The sequence below is a fragment of the Sceloporus occidentalis genome, unplaced genomic scaffold (assembly GCF_023333645.1).
Source record: "Sceloporus occidentalis isolate IW3139 unplaced genomic scaffold, rSceOcc1.0.p SCAF_6, whole genome shotgun sequence".
Lineage (NCBI taxonomy): Eukaryota > Metazoa > Chordata > Lepidosauria > Squamata > Phrynosomatidae > Sceloporus > Sceloporus occidentalis.
This window is the reverse complement of record NW_028316986.1, coordinates 7013494-7036103: the sequence shown is the minus strand read 5'-3', so window position 1 is coordinate 7036103 and position 22610 is coordinate 7013494. Positions and strand designations below refer to the sequence as shown.

Genomic DNA, 22610 nt, shown 5'->3' with positions numbered 1-22610 from the left:
CTTCCACCAATCATGTGTTTTCAGATTCTGGTAGTCATAACAGCCAAACAACAAAAATTGTAATTGCAATCTAAGCTGTGAGACTGCGGTTAAATTTTTAGTGTCAAAGCTACAAAAAAGATCTACTGAGGTTCTAACAGGCTTCAATTTGCCTTCAGAGTAATCTACGCCATTTTGAGTTCTATCTTGTAATCTTGGGAAGGTTTAATGGAGCCGTAACATTCGTCTCCTTTAATATGAAAGTTTTAAAATCAGCCTAACGCTTTCTATTTGCACATTCTCAGTACAGTATTTAGAAACGGCACTTTCTAAATGTTTTTGGATTTACACCATTTTTAGACTGCTTTTAGGAGTTTTTTTAAAAAATATTTTAATATTTTTTTAAAACTGCTTTTATCCTTGTATTTTTTAAATTATATTTTTATTTGATCATTGCCGCAGGAGCTGCAATAGACTAAAAGGCAATATAGAAATACTTTAAAGAAATAATAATAAAATAAATTGTGGATGGATATGGCCATTCATGCCCCCTTGATGGTGCAAAACAAGTAGACTGTTAAAGAATTTAATCTCAACCGGATTATTATTATTTTTTAAAATTGTTATTTTTAAAAAAACAAACTTTTAAATTTAGATACATTTTATCTGTGCCTAATATTCACAAGCACCTCCTTGTAACTCTTCTTTCAATCTGACCAAGGCAATATCGCCCAACATTATTTTGTTCTACAAACCCATTTATTTCTTACGAGTGCCACAAAGTTAATGTATTTAATCAATAATTCAATCAACCACAATTTTATTTCTTGAAAACCAAAGAAAAGGAAGGAGGTGTAAATGACAATCCCCCCCCCCCCATTCAAGAAAGAAAATCCATACGGAAAGCTGAGCGACGGTAATTTGTTTCTGTTGCGTGCCTTCAAGTTGTTTCCAACTTATGGCGACCCTAACATAAAGCTATTATGGGCTTTTCTTGGCAGGTTTTGTTCGGGGAGGGGTTGCCTTTGCCTTCCTCTGAGGCTGAGAGAGTGTGACTCGCCCATGTTCACCCAATGGGTTTGCATAGCTGGACGGGGAATTTGAACCCTGGTCTCCAGAGTTGTAATCCAACGCTAAAAGCATTGGCTTCTCAGTGAGGATAGTAGCTTTCTCTTACTGAATTATAAATTATCTCATATTGGCACCAATGACTATCACAGAGAGATATAATGATCATGCAAAAATATTTTAAGCAAATCAATCAAGAAAGTATTTGGTTAAAAAAAAGCACAACATGAACCAAATAGACAAGGTTAATTAATTCCTTTTTTTAAAATGCCTTAACTCTCTTTCTTGACTTGCCACTAACAATTCAAGGGCATATTTCCCTACAAAAATGAATATAGAATAATCTCCTGGGTGGTTTTTTTTTTTCTTTTTTAGAAATACAATTCTGTATACAAGGAAATACAATTCTGCCTTCAAAACAAGAACTAAACCAACAATCTCCCTTCCCAAACTTATCTCTATCTAAAAGATGTTTCCTCATTATAATCTCTTGAAATTTTCACAAAGAGCGACAAAAGCTGCAAAGTGGTAGCAAACCAATTTAGACCAAACTTGATTTAGGTGTAAAGTTTAGACAGCTCATGATCTTGAGTTTTCTTTGGTAACTATCTCGAGTTCCCTTTAAAGACCAAACCAAAATTGAATTTCCTAAAGAAGGGAGACACAACTTTGCAATAAAGACTTTCTCTCTATGGGGCAGAGGCTCCTACTTCAATAGGACTAATTACAGAAGGCTAGTTCTCTGCCTGCCCCATGAAAGGAGTCTTATTCTTGCACTTGGCTTGTAAAAACAAACTGGGCAGGAGGCTTTTGCAAAGGTCAGCCTCTTTTGCAAGCCTCTGCTACCCAACCCAAAGTGTCCGGAGTCTTGCCAATAAAAAACAATCCACAGGTTCATGTGCGTAGCAAAGGTAGCCATAACGCTGGGTGCACAAATGGAAAGTCTGAACTGTTGGCTCATATAGCAAAGTGCAAAGTCAGGGTGTCAATCAGATGACTGAAGGCCAAATCCAGGGAGAGCTACATGCTTGGAAGCTCATGTGGGAATGGACAGGACAGCAATGCAGGGGAAGTCATGGCTAACTCATCCAGGCCTCCATCAGAATCAAAACAGAACCTTCATCTTATTTTAATGTCTCCAGGGGTCCTTGCAAGAGCCAGTGTGGTGTAGTTTTTTGAGCAATGGACTGTGGTTCTAGAGACCAGGGTTCGAATTCCCGCTCAGTCATGGAAGCTCAGTGGGTGACTTTGGGTGAGTCACACACTCTCAGCCCCAGAAGCCCCCATGATAGGTTCACCTTAGGGTCACTACAGCTCACACTCCCTCACCCCCAGAGGAAGACAAAGGTAAGCCCCTCTGAACAAATCTTGCCAAGAAAACCCTGCAATAGGATAACCTTAGGGTCTCCACAGATTGGAAACAACCTGAAGGTACACAAGACCAACAGCAATTGTAGACCTTTCGATTCCCTGCTCATCCATTAAACCCATTGGGTGACTTGCTCTCAGCCTCATGGGAAGGCAAAGTTGAACCTCCTCTGAACAAATCTTACCAAGAAAACTCCATGATAGGTTCACCTTAGGGTTGCCATAAGTCTGAAATAACTTGAAGGCACACAACAACAACAACAACAACAACAACAACAACAACAACAACAACAACATTCCACTTAAACTGCCACAGCTGCATCCTATGGGATCCTGGGAATTGTACTTTGGAGAGTTTCTTATTCCAACTGGATGTGATTCTGGATCAGTGTTGCCAACAAGACTTGAAGATATTCCCCAGAATGTTTTACCAAAATCCCCAGAATTCCCCAATATTTACCAGAATATTCAGTCAAAATCCCTGGGAAGAAATTAATTAAATTTCCCAGATTCTGGTGAATTCCCCAGAAATTGGCAATGTTGTTATGGATTCACATTTCATATTGAAATGCAGGGCCTGACTTTAAAAATACAGTGGGACCTTCCCTTATGTGGGGGATCTGTTCTGGATCCCGCTGAGTAAAGGGAATTCTGCGTATGCTCGCACCCCAATGGGCACATGCACCGTTTGTTTCATTGTTGCGCAGTTTCAGCATATGCTTGAAGCTGCGTATACTGTGCTCATGTATGACGTGGGTGCACTGTATATGTGTATACATTACATTATTATTATTATTATTAGTTTAATTTTTATGCTGCCTTTCGCCCAGAAGGGAACCAAGGCGGCTCACAAACAAAAACACATTAAAAGCTTGTAACAATTAAACAATTAAAACTTCATGTAAAAACAATATAAAAATACAAACATTAAAACCACAATAAAAACATGATGCCCACCCCATACAAAAAGCCATCTCATGATCACACATTTAAATGGAGACATATTCACTGGCCCCAATAGGCATGAGTTGTCGGCACATGTAATAAATGTCCTGGTGGGATTTCTTTCTACTCATTTATAGAGCTGGGGAGAAATTACTCTTTTGGACTACAATTTCTATTAACATCTGGGACTTTAAAGTGGAAAAAAACCAACTTTTCCAAGCTCAGCAAATTTGTCTATAGAGTTCCATCCTTTTGGAGATTTTCAAAGCATCAAAGAGTGTGACGGGGAAATAGGTAATACTCGCTTGAACTAAACAGTACAGGCAGAAAATACAGACTATTTAGAGATCTAGTTACACTCATTTCACACACACACTTTACAGTATTGTGAGGCTGGGGTCATGATAAATCAGATCTAGTAACCATTGCGCCACAACGTTGGAAATGATCCAGTTCCAGCACTGTGTTGAATCATTCCCCAAATTTTTCTTGGCTTGAATTGAAACCAAACTGGAAGTAACTTAACATCGTTGCTGAAGCAAGAGCACATTTGTACTCTTTCTGTCTACATTTGTTGTTATGTGTCTTTAAGTCAACTCTGACTTATGGCAACCCAATACTAGGGTTTTCTTGGCCAGATTTATGCAGAGGAGGTTTATCATTGCCTTCCTCTCAGGCTGAGAGAAAGTGACTTGCCCAAGTGGCTTTCTAAAGCTTAGAAATCCATTTTTGGCACAGTGTCCTTGGGAATAATATCGCCTTCCTGAGTTACCTTAAGGACATATGTGTTTATTCCTTAATCCAGAGCTCTGCTTCCCACATTATTCTGGTATTCCTCCTTGTGACGATTCATGTTAGGAATACTAATGTGACATGTGATCACATTACACATTACGCCAGCATGGTGTAGTGATGTGAGCATGGGACTACAACTCTGAAGACCAGAGTTCAAATCCTGCATACTCTCTCAGCTTCAGAGGAAAGCAAGAGCAAAGCCCCTCTGAACAAATCTTGCCAAGAAAACCCTGTAGTAGGCTTGCCTTGGAGTCACCATACATCAGAAATGACTTGAAGACATACAACAACAAAAACAACAACATTGTGACATGTCCCACAATTATACCCACAATGCAAAAGTTTATGCCCATACTTGCGCTATGAAAATTAAGAAAGTTGGCAGGTTTTTAAAAACTTAATAGCTAAAGAACTCCTGACTGTTCGGGGAGATCAGAAAAAAGCATAATATTGTCAACTGGAGCAGCCAAAGCTTGGACAAGTTAGGAGTGGGTTTTTTGGACTACAACTCTAAGTGGTGTCAAACTGCATTATTTCTGCAATGCATATCAGACGTGAGGGATAAAGTTGCCAGGTAAGGACTATCCCCAGCCCTCAGATTTCAGGGCTGACCTGCACAGACCTAGGGATGACTTCTTGTTGCAAAGAGCAGCCTCTGGGGATGGTATTAAGCATGATACATTAAGCATCAACCACAACTACACAGAGCATGTCATTCAAGTAAGTAGGCCCTTGGTATTGCCGGGGGTTTGGTTCCAGGACCTGCTGTGGATACCAATATCCATGGATGTTCAAGTCTCATTAAATACAATGGCATGGTGAAATGATGTCCCTTATATAAAATGGCAAAATCAAGGTCTGCTGTTTGAAATTTATATTTTTTGGGACTATTTTCCATTTGTGGATGCTTGAATCCATGGATAAAAATCCATGGATATGGGCAACCAACTGTATAAAGCCACCAAGTTTTGTCATTGTGTGTCTTCAACGTATCTAACAGGGTTTCTTCTCAAGTTTCTTCGCAGCGGGTTTGCCATTGCCATCCCCTGAGGCTGAGAGTGTGACTAATCAAACCCTGCTCTCTATAGTTGTAGTCCAATCGACACACATTTCCAAGGCAGTGTTCTCACGCTGCATTTCATCCTTGTCACAAAGTGGAGCCAGCCAAGCCCTGAGATCTGGCAACAATACTGAGACACCTTGGCCGGTTAAGCAGTTCAAAAGCCAGGCAGAAGTTGACTCCTTGCATTTTAAGGTTGTAGTGCATTTAATGGGTGATGGTTGCCTTCTGATTCCCTCCCTATCATCTGGCCTTTGCAGTCCGAGGCCATGCCTGTCTCATACCTGTGGCACGTGGATGAGACAACAACATCCCAGGTGGCTTGCATTTCACACACAACCCAGCCACAACATCTGCAACGCTAACAAAATATCAGGGATGAAGACTGCAAATATTCACAGTTCAATAAAAGTCAACAACAACTATCTTAAATATTTTAAATATTAAGATAAAAGAAGAAGTCAGTGACAACTCTCAGCTGAATATTGTGAGGGAAAAACAGCTTTACTAGCTGATGAAAAATGACTCAAGACCTCCATGTCCTTCGATCTTGCATCAAATTGTTGTTGTTGTTGTTGTTGTTGTGTGCCTTCAAGTCATTTACATCTTATGGCAACCCTAAGGGTGGCATAGTGGTTTGAGTATTGGACCGTGACTCTGGAAATCAGGGTTCGATTCCCTGCTTTACCGTGAAACCCATTGGGTGACCCTTGACAAGTCACATGCTCTCAGCCTCAGGGGAAGGCAATGACAAACCTCCTCTGAACAAATCCTGCCAAGGGAACCCTGTGAGAGGATCGCCATAAGTCAGAAACAACTTGAAGGAACACAACAACAACAACAACAACAACAACAACAACAACAACAACCGACTCGTGGAGTTTTCTTTACAAGATTTGTTTGGGCGGTTTGCCTTTGCCTCCCTCTGAGGCTGAGAGAGTATGACTTTCCATGGCTGAGTGGGGATTTGAATTCTGGTCTCAACTAAATAAAACAAAGGCTTTACCTCACTGGTTGCATTCTACAATGTGTAAAAAAAAATTTCTTTTTATTCTAGTGTGAAAATACAGGATTGGGGTCCAGAGGGAGAGCAGGGTCTGAGTGCGCTGTTGGGTCTTGAGCAGCGCATGGCTATGCGCAACTGCACAGAAGCAAATCCCAGTGTGTTCAAAGGACTAATTCTACTGGGAAAGACTGTAGCTGAACTTGGCTATGGGGTAATGCCAAGAGCAGCTGGCTTCCTACACTATTTTTAATGTCTAAAAGGGTTCCTAAGACAACGCTCCTTCTAAAAAAATCATTGTGTCAAACTGAAAGTTACACACACCAGTCGTAGTTTTAAACCTATCAGTCTTTAGCGTGGAACTCAAACATGTCACAAAAACTGTGATATTTGTTGCTGTAGTTCTCTGGGGTTTTGTTGTTGTTGTATTATTTTAAAAATACCAAACTTAATTTCTCTTGTTTCAGGTTATGTTCTGGCAATATCCAGTGGCAATATTTTATTCCCACTCTTGGGTGAAATTATTTTTCATTCTAGGATGTAGCAGAATAAAATATATCTGTCATCCCTTTGTTTTTTGAATAATAAAATAATTATTATAATAATTATTTTTATTATTATTATAATACACAGTGCATCAGTGGATCAGTGAGACGGCACTTTTACACTATTTTGTTGCGTGTTTCAAGTCATTTCTGACTTATGGTGCCCGACCCTATTGTTGGGGTTTCTTAGGAAGATCTGTTCAGAGGCTGAGAGGGTCTGGCTTGCCAAAGGTCACCCAGGGATTCGAACTCTGGTCTCCAGTGGCATAGCTGAAGATTCAAACCATGACACTACGTTGGCTCTCTTACACGATAGCACTCTTGAAAATTAAATTTAATCAAATTAAATTAAACATTAGGAGGAGAAATTTTGCTTTTCAACCCAGGGAAGCACCTGAGGAAACTGTGTCCCAATTTTAACAACAACTATGGAAGACTTGTGGTGCAGATCCAAGACATTGCTACAAACAGTCCTTTAAAATAATGGAACAAATGGCAATGAGGGCGACAACCAGCAAAGTCCTGCTTCTTTAAAGCTATCTGGAAGAGCCCACTATTAATCTTTCAACTTGTTTATATATATTTAAAAAACTATTCATCCCCCCCCTCCAAAGAAATCAGCATTTTAGGTTCCCAAATTGGGTAACAAAAAATAACAATAGAGATGGCTTGTGTGTTGAAAAAAGCCCTGTCTCTGTGTGTAAGTGTTACATCAACTCACACTGCAGGGGTGAGAAAATCTAAGAACAACAACTCTAATGCCCTCCTCCTTTTCAAAGGATCTCTTTTTAAAAAGTATCTTCACTGAAGCTAGGATAGATACATTGCTTTAAATGTAAATCAGTTAAGGAACTGGTTAACAGATGCCTGAGCAGAGCATCAATTGCAATTAAATCAGTAACAATCAGCATCATTTGGAATACTGCCTTTGCCAAAGCTTACAAATGTTACTTTTTTGCACTACAACTCCCATAAGAGAAATACTTAGTGACTTACAACTCTCAGAAAAATTATTTTGAATTACAACTCTCACTAATCCAGGGAGAGAAATACTTTTTGACTCCTAGAAGGGGGGAGGGGGTTACTTTGGACTACAACCCCAGAAGAAGAAAAAATGCTATCATTCCAAGGGTCTCAAATTCTGGGAGCTGTAATCCCTACAAAGGTGTAATTTCCAAGTTCTAGAGAAAGGTAACATTACAACCCGGCACATTTTTAAAACCTGAAATGCTGGGACTTGTGGCCCTCCTTCCAAAATGACTTTTCCAAGCTATAAAACTGCATAAACATGACCCTCCTCAAGGGTCTTCTCTTACCTATGTTGCCGTGTCTGGCAGCTCCTGGGGTCCCTCGATTTGGGAGGTTGTGGAGCATGGAGCTATCAAAGTGAGATGCAGTCCAGCCGGTCCCCAACTCGGGGCTCATGTAGGTTGCCGGATAGGGGCTGGAGTAAGACCCCCCGAAATTCCGGGTGTACTGTTCTCTTCCATTGGCCGTAATGCTGAGTGAACTACTGTAAGCAGCCACCTCTCTGGAGGTGGTGGCCGAGATGGGGCTGCTGGTGGCAAATGAGAACCGGGGAGACACCGAAGGGTGAGAAGACCCTGGGTTGTAGGCCACACTCTCAGCCCCCGGTTGAGTCCAAATGGAGTGGCTGGAGACCGGGCTTCCCTGTTGGGATGAGGCACCCCCTTGGAGATAAGGCAAGCTGGGGATCATAGTGGTGACCCTGGTGGTGGGGATGTAGACTGGTGAAGCGGCGGCTGCACTGTGCATAAAACCACTGGCCCCTTCATAGGAGGGTGGGCCGTGGTTGGTTGCCATGGCCAAACTCTGGTACATTGCGGGAGTTGCAAAATGGACCTTGGTCCAGAAAGCCAACCTAGGCCAGGAACCAAACTATGGTGAGATATCACTCAGGTGTCCTTCTGCTCCAACAAGGGGCCATGCAGTTCCAAATCAGGTCCAGAGAGGATGGTTCAAGATGGGGGGTGATCTAGAAAATTTTGAGAAGGTTCCTTGTGGTGGTTCTCTCCCATGGATCTCCAACCAACTGGGATGGGGGCGATGTCTTCAGCCATGCATTGTCCACACCACTTGGCTTCGTGTGACTCCTAGGAAAGAAGGGCAGCGCAATGTCAGACCTTGGTTGGCATGTGAGTAATAGAGGGAAGAGTGTTGCAAGGAGAGGAACGCCCCTTGATTAAAGGCAGCTGAGGTTAGGAAAGCTCCCCCCCCCCAAGCTCAAAAGGTGAGAGACTGGACATCTCCTGAGGTCAACTCCCCTTGGTGCAGGGACTCCATTAGTCAACCCTTTGTCCCCAAGTAGTACAAGGTAATTTGAGCCTCCCTTTGTGTTGTTAATGAAGCTCAAAGTTTCTTGTTTGATCTGAAACCACATCATCCCAGACTGTGCCAGATGTGGTGTCTACACTAGGGAAAAAGGGAGAGAAAATGCAATTAGAAGGAGCCATTTGGAGGCCAACAGACTTTATCACACCCTTGTCACACCTAGTTGTTACAATAAATGCAAGCACACCTCAGACAGGAGAGTCAGCGTGGCGTAGTGATTTTGGTGTTGGGACTACAACTGTGGCATAAAATAATATAGGAACAGCTACGGGGGATTCAGCAGTAGTGATGGGTGACACTAAGTCAACTCTCACAGAGAGAATGGTAGTGTCACCATAGCTGACACTTGTTGGCACTGAGTAAAAGGCGGCAAAAGGTGTCCCTCCTTGCGAGACCATTTCACCAAGAAGATCCTTTAGATGAGACAGCTCAAAAACCAACAAATAGAGTGGAGGAGGCCATACAGAAAACATGTCCAATAAAACAAGTGTAGTTAGAAGATCACTAGGGGGAAAAAACACCAAATGCATCTGAGGAAGTAGACTGCAGTCTACAAAAGCTCATGCTGCCAATTTCTTTCTTTCAGTTAGTCTCAAAGGTGCTACAAGATCTCTCTACGTACTAGAAAAAACAATAATGTTAGAAAAGGTAGAGGATAGAAGAAAGGGAAGAAGACCACAAACCAGATGGATAGACTTGATCAGAGTGTTATGGGCAAGGGCTTACAGGATCTGGGCAAGGCAGTAGAGGATTAGGGTCTTGGAGATGTCTCATCTACAGGGTTGCCATGAGTCGGAGCCAACTCGAGGGCAGCTAACAACAACAATAACAACGAGGTTCAATTTCCAGCTCAGCCATGAGACTGACTGGGTGACCTTGGGCAAGTCACATGCTCTCAGCCTCAGGGCGAGGCAATGGCAAACCTCCTCTGAACAAATCTTGCCATGAAATGCCTATGATCGGTTCACCTTAGGGTTCAATGTTAGTTGGAGATGACTAGAAGGCACACAACAACAATAACAAAAGGAACCACAAGGTTAAGAATTTTATTTTAGGAATTTACAGTGTGTGGGGTATGCAAAGGTGGTATAGATCGCATCTAAACGGAAATGTCACTATACCTCCCATTCTTGTGATTATACACATAGTCAGAACACACTGAATTATTCGAACTCTGTGCAATCCCATCTATAAAGGCTTGCATGATGCATACATGCACACAATGTGTTATATGTATGTACAGCTATGTACACTTAAATGTAAAATGAAGGTGCATCCAGGCTGATTGAAGAGTTCCTGTTCTTTCTGATTTCATACCGGGTTTAAATAAACAGATTTGGGTGTAAAAAGTCCCTGGTCAAACTGGGAGCTGACAGAACATATTCTGGGATGAACAAAACAGAGTCTCCAAAATGAAATCAGAAAGAACAGGCACAAAATCTGGGACTTTCTGGTCTTTTAACAAGTCGATCTGGGTGTGCCCTCATGCTTCTACCCTTCGAAGAATTCAGCCTCCAAAATTCCTGGAGGTTATGAAACCTTAATCTTGACATCTAGGGAATTTGTGGGTCTCCCTTTCCTATGACACCATTAGCAAGCTTTATTGCCTCGGTGGCATCCTACACAACCCTAGGGTTTGTACTTTGGGGAGACACTAGAGCTTTCTGGCTTTTGTTTGTTTGTTGTTGAATGCCTCCAAGTCATTTGTGATTTATGGCGACCCTAAGGCAAACCTTATCATAGGGCTTTACTGGCAAGTTTCTTCAGACGGTGCCATTACCATCCTCTGAGGCTGAGAGCGTGTGACTTGCCCAGAGTCACCCAGTGGGTTTTTATGCTTGAGCAAAGAATTGAACCCTGATCTCCAGAGCCATAGTCCAATACTCAAACCACTATGGACTAATGGAAGTCACACACTCTCAGCCTCAGGGGAAGGCAATGGCAAACCTCTTCTGTACAACTCTTGCCAAGAAAGCCCCATGATGGGGTCGACATAAGTTGGAAATGACTTGGAAGGCACACAACAACAACAACAACAAATCAAACTATGAAACAGACCTTGGTGGTTACTCAGAGAGAAGAGAGAAAGAGTTTCTTTGCACGCAACACTTTCCTTATCAGAAGGTTTCTTTCAAGTCTGCCAAAAGTACCAGACGTGGCCCTTGGATATAGGCTCCAAAGCGAAGGTTTATTTCAGTGCCCTCCAGAGAAGCCAAGCCACAGATCCTCACCCTCCTGGAAAATGGAAAAGGCAGGCAAAGGTCTCTGATCCAGCGGACATCAAATACAACGGGAAAGTAAAATGGTGGCTGGTATATACAATGGCAAAAATCAAAGTTTGCCATTTGGAATGTGTGTATATACACACACACACACACACAGAGACACACACTCCAAATGACATACTGTACTTTGATTTTGCCATCTTATATAAGGGACACCATTTTACTATGCCACTCCATTTAATGGGACTTGAACATCCACAAATTTCATATATATATATATATATATATATATATATATGAATATTTGCAAACCATGGATAAAGAATATTTTCAAGCTGTGGATAAAGAATTGACAGATTATATATGTATATATATATATATATATATATGTATATATGAATATTTTCAAGCTATGGATAAAGAATCCACAGATTACACACACACACACACACACACACACTGCATCTCCACTGTGGAAATAATCCAGTTTGACACCACTTTAGCTGCCCTGGTTCCATGCTACAGAATCCTGGGATCTGTAGTTTCTGGGAGGAACCAGCCCTCCTCGCAGAGAAGGCTTTGCAAAACCAGAGATCCATAGGATGGGGCTACAGCACTTAAAGTGGTGTCAAAGTGGATTATTTCTACAGTGGAGATGCACCCTTGGCGAACGAAGAGCTGTGTTCAAAGGTGGGTATGGAGAACCTTTTGGAAAAGGGCATCGCAATGCAGAAGTGAACCTCCGTGATTTGAAGTTCGTTTCCACGCGAAGAAGAAAATCACGGGAAATAACTAGAAAGTAGAAATCTGGATAAATGTCCAAAACATTTCAGGAATCCCCGATTCCCAAAGAAAAGCTCTCTCTTTCTCTCTTTTTTCCTCCCTTCCCCCCTTTTTGCAACCGAATTAAGAGCCTTTCCCTTCTCCGTCTAAAACCAATATTCTTTGAGGCTTAGAATCCGATCCGATTCAAGGCTTCTTTCTTTTCTGCAAGGGTTTGCTTTCCAGAGAAAGGGAGAAACGTCCCTGTTTTTCCTCCCTCGCTGTGAGTCGAGTCGGGCTGCGTCCCCACTGCAGAAATAATCCGGTTTCACACCACTCTCGCTGCCATGGCTCCATGCTACGGAATTCTGGGATTGGCAGTTTGGGAAGCTCTTTCCCTTTCTCTGTCAGAGAGCTCTGGTGCCACAAGAAACTCAGAGTCCCAGGATTCCATAGCACTGAGCCAGGGCAGTATAATGTAGTACTGCATATACACTACATTATATTGCTATTCAATATACTAGTACATATGTCTATATACTAATAATATATGCTATATGATGTGATGTCTGAATATACTGTATGAGTAAAGCAAACCTTGTAAACTAGATCATCCCACCCTGAAAAGGCGTTTTCCCTGCCTTTCTAGGTCCCACGGAGCTTCTCCAGCGGTTAATTCGGATTAAGGCTTCCCAGCCTGAGATGGAACCGAATCCATCCATTCCAGGGACTTCGCCCGGACCCTTAATACAGGAGCATAAGAAATTACTAATGAGAGGAAGGGGTTTTTGCAACTACATTGTAGAAATAAAGCAGTTCGATTCCACTTGGAGGGCTGTCGCTCCATCCTTTGGGAGCCTGGGATGTGTAGTTTTGCAAGGTCTTCTCTTCCAGAGAGAGAGAGAGAGAGGGCTCTCCACCGAATTGCAAACCCCAGGATTCCCTCCGATGAGGCCACAGCAGTTCAAGCGCTGTCGAACCGCATTATTTCTGCAGTGCAGATGCGATGTAATTGAATGCTAACTAAGGACCGTAATGCGAGAAAGTCGACCCTTTCGGTGATTTGAAGTTTGTTTCCACGCGGAAAGAAAATCACTAGGAACTAAAAAATGAAATCCACTGGAAACTAGAAAATCACTTCCCAAAATCTCCTTGGAAAATGTAGTAGTTAAACCCTGCAGAGTAAAGTAGTTCTTCTGTTCCGTTGTATTTGAAAAGGAGGCGTTTGGGATAAGAGCCCCGTTCTTTGTGGCTTCTGCGTTTTGCAAAGTTTGGAAACGTTTCCTTTGAAAGCGGACCTTGACTGCTTCCAGAGATATAGTTTAATTCTATTTTAATGCACCCTTCTTGGTATTCTTTTAATTGTACTGTTGTTGTTGTTTTTAAATATTGCAAGCCGCTTTGCATTCCAGTTTGGGGAAAGTGTAGGATGTTATTATTATTATTATTATTATTATTATTATTATTATTACAAACCATCCTGAGTCCCAGTTTTGGGGACAGTGAGGCATATTATTATTATTATTATTAGTAGTAGTAGTAGTATTATAACAAATCACCTAAGTTCCAGTTTTGGGGAAAGTGTTCCGTCGTAATAATAATAATAATAATAATACTATCCAAGCGAATGACAAACTCTCCCTCCCACTAAAATCACCAAGATTCAAAAGCTGACTGGCTATTCTTATAGTTGGATTAACTTTCAAACACTGTACGCAATGCTTATTTTAGGGCCTATAATGGATGGACTATACACTTTACTTCTCTCTCCCCTTTTGCCAAAAAAAATCAGGGTTTAACTATGATATTTTCCGAAGCAGATTTTTGGGAAAGGATGTTGGGAATGCAATGAAGGGTTCCTTTGCTTTCAGTCTTTTTATCTGGAGGTCTTGCAGGGAGAGAGATAATTATGAAAAGAGAAAAGCCATATTATTACACAGTCTATGAGATGGACGCCAAAGAAAGGATTTGATTTTCCTTTTCCTTTCTGCTCCCAGGATTTTTAAACAATACATTCTTTCTCCCAGCTTTGCAGTTTCTTAAAAAGAGACAAAATGGTGAGGAAGGAGGGAGAACAAGGCAATCCATGAAATCACCTTGGAAAAGTAAAAAGCCCCATTTAAAGAACACTTTTGTAATGAATGGTCATAACTCCCATAAAGAAAGGGTCCAGCTGCCTTCGAAAGCTCCCTGGTTTTTGCATCTTCCTTGTTTTTCTCTGTTAAGAAATCTTTTATACATATATGCAACACACACACACACACACATTATATTGATTATATTATATTATATTATTGATTAGACAGATATAGTTCTCATATATATATATATATATATATATATAAAATTACTCACAGCGCTTTGAATTCAAAGACTAAAAATGTGAGATATATATATATATATCAGAGTGTGTGTGTGTGCGTGTGTATGTCACTTGGTATATATGTCTATGTGTATGTGTCTATATATATATATATATATATAGAGAGAGAGAGAGATTATATTATATTATCACAAACTCATTCATATACATATAGACACACAGATTCAACACACACACACACACACACATATAGAGAGAAATTATATATATATGTACACACACACACACACACACACACACATAGAATCCACAAAACCGTGTGCTATACACACATATACTCCTTATATATGCTGTGTGTGTGTGTGTGTGTGTCTGTGTGTGTGTATCCTATATATATAGGATATAGAAAGAAAACCCTAAAACTCCCAAGACTCCCAAACCTACTTACAGTGGAGTGTGTATAATATATACTTGGGACTCTATGAAGTTTTAGGGTTCTCTTTCTGTATCCTATATAGAATATATATATATATATATATATATATATATATGGTTTAGAAAAAGAACCCTTGAACGTTTTAGAGTCCCAAAGCTCTCTCTGTGTGTGTGTGTGTGTGTGTATCTCCATTGTAAGTAGGTTTGGGACTCTAGGCTCCCATTCCTATCATAGGCAAAGAATATTCAAGAGATGGTTTTTCTTCTGAAATATAGCCTACAAGCCCCTGGTATTCCTTGGTGGAATCTCATCCAAGTACTAACCAGGGCTGACCCTGCTTAGCATCCCAAGATGGAATGAGATCTGTTGCCTTATAGGGCCTTGAGGCCTCTCATAAAGGCCCTATCTTATCTGAACTGCAATGCTGAGAAAAGCCATGGCCTCTTCTGTACTTGTGTGCGTGTACATAATTATATAAATCCTGTATATATAGGATTTCTTCATATACGTGAGACCCACCTCACTTTGTGTACTATATGTCTGTCTGTCTGTCTCCAGGGGGTAGCCGTGTTGGTCATATAGCAAAGTACAGTAACACCCCAAATCCACAAATCTGTGATACCAAATGCACACAATACAACTTTGTGCCTTTCGGTTGGCCAATAAAGGCATCACTGTTTTATGGATTTTGGATGTTATTGTACCATAAATAACTATACCTGTGTAGATGTGCTTTCCAGTGGCCTGTTGTCTGGCCTAGCAGTGGAAAGGGCTTAAATACCATCCTAAAGGTACCAGATCCTGTTTGCATCTTGGAAGCCAAGCAGGGTCAGCCCTGGTTAGCACTTGGATGGGAGACCGCCAATGGATACTTACCTTCGGAACTGGCAAAACCGTCTCTGCAGATTCCTAACCAAAGAAAACCCCATGAAATTTATGGGGTCACCGGAAACAGACAGAAGACACACACACACACACACTGTCCTTCCTATACTATAACACTATAAAGGGAATGCACTGTATAGTAATGTATTATACCAGACTGGACTGGAGTATTAAAAAATAGATACTAAAATACTAAAAGAAATCTAGTAGTACTGAAATAATAATGATTTTGAAAATCTGGTCAAAGGGGAATAATAATTCTAATATTAATAATAGTTGTATCATGGTGATGATAATGATAGTATTGATAATTAAATGTGTGTGTGTGTTTGTGTGTATAGATAGATAGATAGACAGACAGATAGGTCTATGGACATATTCATATGTACAAAGAGATAGGGAACAGATAGATAGATATAGATAGATAGATAGATAGATAGATAGATAGACACACAGATCTATATACATATATATATATGAATAGATAGATAGAATTTGAGCTACAGGACTTCGTCAATGACCACTAATGTTTTGCGAACAGACCTTAACACTATCTATCTATCTATCTATCTATCTATCTATCTATCCATCCTTCTACCTATCTGAATGATCTGGGATATATATACTGTATATAGCCACAGATATATACAGAGAGAGAAAGATCTGGGATAGAAGATTTAGATCTCGGATATATATATATATGTTTGTGTGTGTGTGTGTGTTTGTGTAGAGAGAGATCTGGGATGGATTTCCCCGTAGAAAACCGGCGGGTATTATTCATTAATAATAATAATATTAGAATAAAAATGTAATGTAATAAATGTATATAATAAAGTGACAAGGAAAATACCACGAAGGCCCCGTTTTTCAGGATTTTAGCAGTGAAAACAGATCGCCTCCTGTTTTCGAGCCATGATTTCTTTAGTCTCTTTATTTCCCTCTCTGTTTTCTATTTACTTTCTCCTGCCTTAAAGGAAAGCAGAAGAAAGAAAGTTGGAGGCTGGAGGTTTAAGGAGGCAGCTGGGGCTTTACTACGAGTCTGAGGCGCCTTGGAGGCACGCAGCAGCAACAACAGCAACAACAGCAACAACAGCAACAACAGCAGCAAAGTGTATTGTTTTAGTGCCTTATGGCATCGTGTCTTTTATTATTGCTTCATTTTTGATTTATACATGCCTGATGTCTCTGGCGTTATAAACAAACAGCATCATTATATATTATGGGACCCAGTATTACAATAGAACTAAATCATTAGAGTCATCATCCTCATCATAAATCAATGGGTCGCTTTAAATGGTTGAAATCTTGCTTGAAATAAATGCTAATAATAATAATAATAATAATAATAATAATAGTAATAATGAATTCCATCTAATTTAGGACAATTACTCTCCAGACTTCGGGGGAAACTGGCAAAACTCAAAAGTTTTAAACAGGAGAAAAGAGAAAAGATTCAAAAGGAGAGAAAAATATATCTGGATTTAAATATACAGAGAAAAAAAGGGGGATCAACTACTTCTGCGTTTAACTAAAAGAAATGCAACTCTTTTGGAGAAGTAACTCTAACAAAGTTTTCTTGAGATTGAAAAGAAATAAAAGCGGGATCCGACCAAGTTCAGAGAAGGCCTTTGGAAACCAAGGAGGAAAAGAGGGAAAGAGAGAAAGAGAGAAGGAGATTAGCTCTAATATAAAGATATGGCTGATAAATAGAGAGTGAAAGATGTTGGTGAGATATATAGCCTCAGACCCTTGAAAATAACCAACGGATTTGGCCAAGTTACTCCCGGATTTCACGGCTCTTGTCCAAATCGTTACTTTTCACAAATGAAGCGTATTGAAGAAAATGATAGAAAGGGGGAGGACGCAAAAGAAAGAAAGAAAGAAAGAAAGACAGAAAGAGAAAGAAAGAAAGAAAGAAAGAAAGAAAGAGGTAATAGGTACTAGGTACGGAGAAGTGCATACTGATTTATGGTTCATTCTGCAAAATCAATGTTTTAGAGGTATGTTTCGGTTCAATGTTTTGTGTTTACCTGATTATATGACCAATAACAAACATTTCAAAATGTAACGAAGAAATCGTTACTTTGTCACAACTGGAGTAACTGGTTGAAGAGGAATAATAGGAGCAAAACCATGGAGCCAGCGAGGAAATTGGTTTTATCTGTCTGTGTGCATATATATATACATATATTATAGGAAATATATATAGGACATCGGTTGTGTGTGTGTCTGTATGCATACACACACACATATATTATAGGAAATATATATAGGAGGTTGGTTGTGTCTGTGTGCATATATACACACATATGTTACAGGAAATGCTGTTTTATATATATATATATATATATATATATATGCGCACACAGACACACAAAACCAGTTTCCTATATAGACACAATCGACTGATTCCAGGCCAGTTTGAATGAACAACTGGACAGAGGCCAATCGAGTCCGGAGTGTGAAGTTTGTTGTGTTGTTGTTGTTGCTGCTGTGTGCCTCCAAGTCGTTTTTGACTTCTGGCGACCCTTATTATTATTATTATTATTATTATTATTAATTTGCATAAATCGGAAAAGACTTGAAGGCACACAACAACAACAACAACAACAAAAAGCAAAAAAAGTGTACATCGAGTGGAGATGGAGGGAAAGAAAAGAGGAGAAACCTAGCGAAGAAATGGAAGAGAGAGAGAAAGAAAAGAAGAGAAAGGAAGAGAAACCGTCGGGAGAAAAGAGAGAGGAAAAAATATGGAGAAAGGAGAGGAAACCTTCGGGGAAAAACAAAAAGAAAGAAAGAAAGAAAGAAAGAAAGAGGAGAAACTATCCGAAGAACAGGAAAAAGAGAAGAAAAGATGAAGAAAAAGAAGAAACTGTTGGAAGAAAAAGAGAGGAAAGCTTCGGAGAAAAAGAAAGAGAGAGAGAGGAGAAGCTGTCGGACGAAAAGAAAAGGACAGAGAAAAAAAAGATGAGGAAAGGAGGAGAAACTGTTGGAAGAAAAAATATGGAGAAAGGAGAGGAAACCTTTAGGGGAAAAAGAAAAGAGAAAGAGAAGAGGAGTAACTATCGGAAGAAAAGAAAAAGATAAGAGGAAAAGAAGGTGAAGAAAGGAGGAGAAAGCGTCAGAAGGAAAGAAAGAGAGAATCTATCGGAAGAAAAGAAAAAGATAAGCGGGAAAGAAGGTGAAGTAAGGAGGAGAAAGAGTCGGAAGGAAAGAAAGAAAGAGAGAATCTATCGGAAGAAAAGAAAAAGATAGAAGAAAAGAAGATGAAGAAAAGAGGAGAAAGCGTTGGAAGGAAAGAGAGAGAGAACGGCGGAGAGGAGGAGAAACCTTCGGCAGAAACCCCAGCTGCGTGGGCCATTAAGTAAAAAACGAATTGTTTGAACTTCGGAAGAAAAGAAAGAGAAAGAGGGGAGAAAGGATAGATAAAGAGGGTTTTCAACAGGGAAAGAAACGTTGACAGGAGCAAGAAGCCAGACTCACCTGCCTCTTTGGCTTCCCCTCCAAGGTCCGCAGTCTCTTCCAAAGGGGGCCTCTTTTGGGGTGGTTCTGGAGGGTCTGGGGTTTGTTTGCTTTTCCGGATCGGGGCCACTCCGGAGCGGCGTGTGAACAACGGACTGAGAACCAAGAGCCAGGCAGCGGAGGGGAGGAGGAGGAGGAGGAGGCGGCTTGCAAGCTCCGCTGGGAGGAGAAGGAGGGAAGGAGGCAGAGAGGGAAGGAAAGGAGGGGACCCTGGGAGCACCTCCCAGGCCTTGCAGGGAGGAGGAGGAGGAGGAGGAGGAGAGCCCATCATCCCCACCCCCGCGTCACGTGGAGCATGGGCAGAGCAGCTCTTGCACCATCCGCCGGCGCCAAGGGTCATTCCTGGGGAAGAAGGGCTGGTGGGGGGGCACATATGCTGCCCATGCATGCCTAGGTACTGAGAGTTAGAAGGCTGCATCCACACTAGAGAAATAACCCGGTTTGGCCCCGCTTTAACTCTTTCCTGGCTCATGGCTATGAAATTCTGGGAGCTGGAGTTTGTTGTGGGCCCAGAGCGGAGCAGAATTCCGTAGTCTTGAGCCAGAAAAGAGTTAAAGCGGGCCACAAATGCCCACTCAGCATTGGCATGGAGACATAGACAGTGCAGGCACAGCCCCCATCCCTAGACACCTCCCGACCCAGCCCCACTTTTAAAGGGTGCACTTGGGATGTGGGTTGTTGGAATATGTGTCCTTTTCCCCTGATGTGTGTTTTCACTGATGGGTGAGTGGGGGGCACATGACCACGCATGCATTGGCATAGAGACATACAGAGTGCAAGGCATCCATCCCTAGACACATCCAGGCACACTCACACATGCATGCACACATGTGTGTAAAAAAGGAGGAGGGAAGGGGGCCAAAAAGAAAAGGTGGCAGGAGCTTTAGGCATCATTGCCTTTTCTTTTCACATGAGCTGCCATGGATATCAGCCCACTTCATTTGATGCATTACTATCACTCAGTGCTGCATCTGCAGAAGAGGTGAGTTTATATCCATCAAAGCCCATGTGAAAATACTAAGGAGCCGTATTCCTTCTTCCCCCCTCCCTCTTGCTTCCTCCACACACACACACACACACACACACACACACACACGGAGATGTGTCCTGTGTGCCTTCAAGTCACCTGTCAACACAAGCTGATCCCATGAATTCTATACATGTACATATGTGTACACTCTTACATGTATTTGTGTGTGTGTGTATGTATGCACACTTGTATACACACGTTCATATACACATACATAGTGACAAATATACATGCATACATATATTTATACACACATATATGCACCATGGACACATAGATACATAGACACACAGGCCTATGAACATATTTATAGACACGTGCCACTCATGCCACTCACTGGGTGACCTTGGGCAAGTGACACTCTCTCAGCCTCAGAGGATAGCAAAAGCAAACCCCTTCTGAAGAAACTCATCGAGAAAGGCCCATGATAGGTTCTCCTTAGGGTTGTCATAAGTCGGAAACGACTTGAAGGCACTCAACAACAACCAACAACTCCTACATTCAAGACCTTCTTCCTACCATTTAGATGGAATCTCTTTTCTTGTACTGTGACTTGAATCTAGTTTGTGGAGCAGCCAGAAACAAGGCCTGTGGAACATGGAATTTCACTGATGATCGATGTGTACTTTAAAAGTTTATAAAAGACTCATACTTCCAACGCTGGAAAAATAAACATACTTTCTATTGTTCAAAGGGAAGACCTGGCTGCTTTAGTTCCACACGGAACCTGTGTATTTCGTATACATTGTGTATACATGGAACCAAATGTATTTTTGAAAATATGGTTGGCTTATATTAATGTGCTTAGTTGGTATTTATATCCTATATACATTCTCTCGCTTTTTCTTCTTGGCTTCACTTTTCTTTCTTTCCTTCTATATTTTCCTTACAATTCTGTGTTTAAAACCCAATTTAAAAAAAATTAAGCAGAATGAAGCAGCTCTTACAGTAAGGTCTTCCTAGGATGGATCCACAATATGATGGCATGGGTTGGGTCCACACTGCAGGAATAATCCAGTCTGACACTACTTTAACTGCCATGGCTCAATGCAATGGAATTCTGGGATTTCTAGTTTCTTGTGGCACCAGGGCTCACTGATAGAGAAGACTAAATGTCTCACAAAACTACAGTTCCCAAAATTCCATAGCACTGAGCCATGGAGTTTTAAAGCAGTGTCAAACTGAATTATTTCAGCACTGCAGATGCAGCCCTAATGTTTAGGTGGGATCTCTTCTCTTCTCATTTGAATCCATTGATTTGTTCCTTTGGAGCAGCAGAAAACAAGCTGGCTCCATCTTCGACATCTCTTCTGACATTTAATGATTGCTGTCAATCTATCCTTTGCAGGATTGGATGGGGAATTCTGGGAGCTGTAGCCCTCAAGCAATGAACCTGTCCAAGTGAAGCTTCCTGAAGAAATTACTTTTTTTAAGGGCAACCTGATAGATGGATTTGGAGGAAGAGAAGAGGACAGAGTTAAGGTGAACACTAGAATGATCTTGATTCTGCCATGACACCAGTCATCCAAATGGAGTGTGTCAATGGCTGCGTTTTCCCTAGCTGGGCTTTTCAGACAGGCTGCCAAAGAAACCCACTTTGGGAAAGTCATATGCTCTCAGACTCAAGGGAAGGCAATGGCAAACCTCCCTTGAACAAATCTTGCCCATGTTGAGGCCGCCTTAGGGTCACCATAAGGAAAAAAATGACTTGAAGGCACAGCTACAACACTGGCCACAGAGGTTTTATCTACTGATTTCTTTGTGCATTTATTTATTTCATTTTGTGCCTCTTTTCTCCCAGATTAGACCAAGGTGGCTTACAAAACATGCTTAAAAACTACAGCAGCAGGCCACATCAATATAACAAATCAAAAATGTAAAATCCTTAAAAATACTCAATTAAAGATATGAAGCCATTAAATGCATACCAAAGCAAACTACTCACCTGGCTATTTCAAGTTCCAGGATACTCTCCTTGAAACTGGACTGAGACAGGAGAAGAAGGTTTCTTTTCTTTTTATCACACAAACACACATCATTCCTTCACATTGAACGGCTCAAAATAGTATGCCTGATTTTTTCTTCTTCTTCCCTACTTTATCCTTACAACAATCCTGTGAAGTAGCATAGGCTGAAAAATAATGACTGGTCCAAAGTCACCCAGTTAGCATCACAACTGGGTTATCCTTACTGTTTTTTCCCATGCCCTGTTCTTAGTTTCTGGTCTATTCCCCCCCCCCCCCCTTTCTTTCCTAAGGTTGTATCATACCCTTCAACTGTCTCGATTTGGAAGGGACAACACCAAATAATTG

General features: G+C 41.0%; 1 protein-coding gene across 1 annotated transcript in view; it reads right to left on the bottom strand.

Moving 5' to 3' along the window:
• GATA4 (GATA binding protein 4) overlaps window positions 1–19362 on the bottom strand; it is a 55482-nt gene extending 36120 nt beyond the window's left edge. Inside the window, exons 1-2 of the mRNA XM_089528274.1 lie at window positions 19230–19362; window positions 8080–8877 (exon numbers count right to left, since the gene is read on the bottom strand). Coding sequence (XP_089384400.1) covers window positions 8080–8605 — 526 coding nt within the window. The 5' untranslated portion in view covers window positions 8606–8877; window positions 19230–19362. The remainder of the gene's footprint in view (window positions 1–8079; window positions 8878–19229) is intronic.
• Between the last annotated feature and the right edge of the window lie 3248 nt (window positions 19363–22610).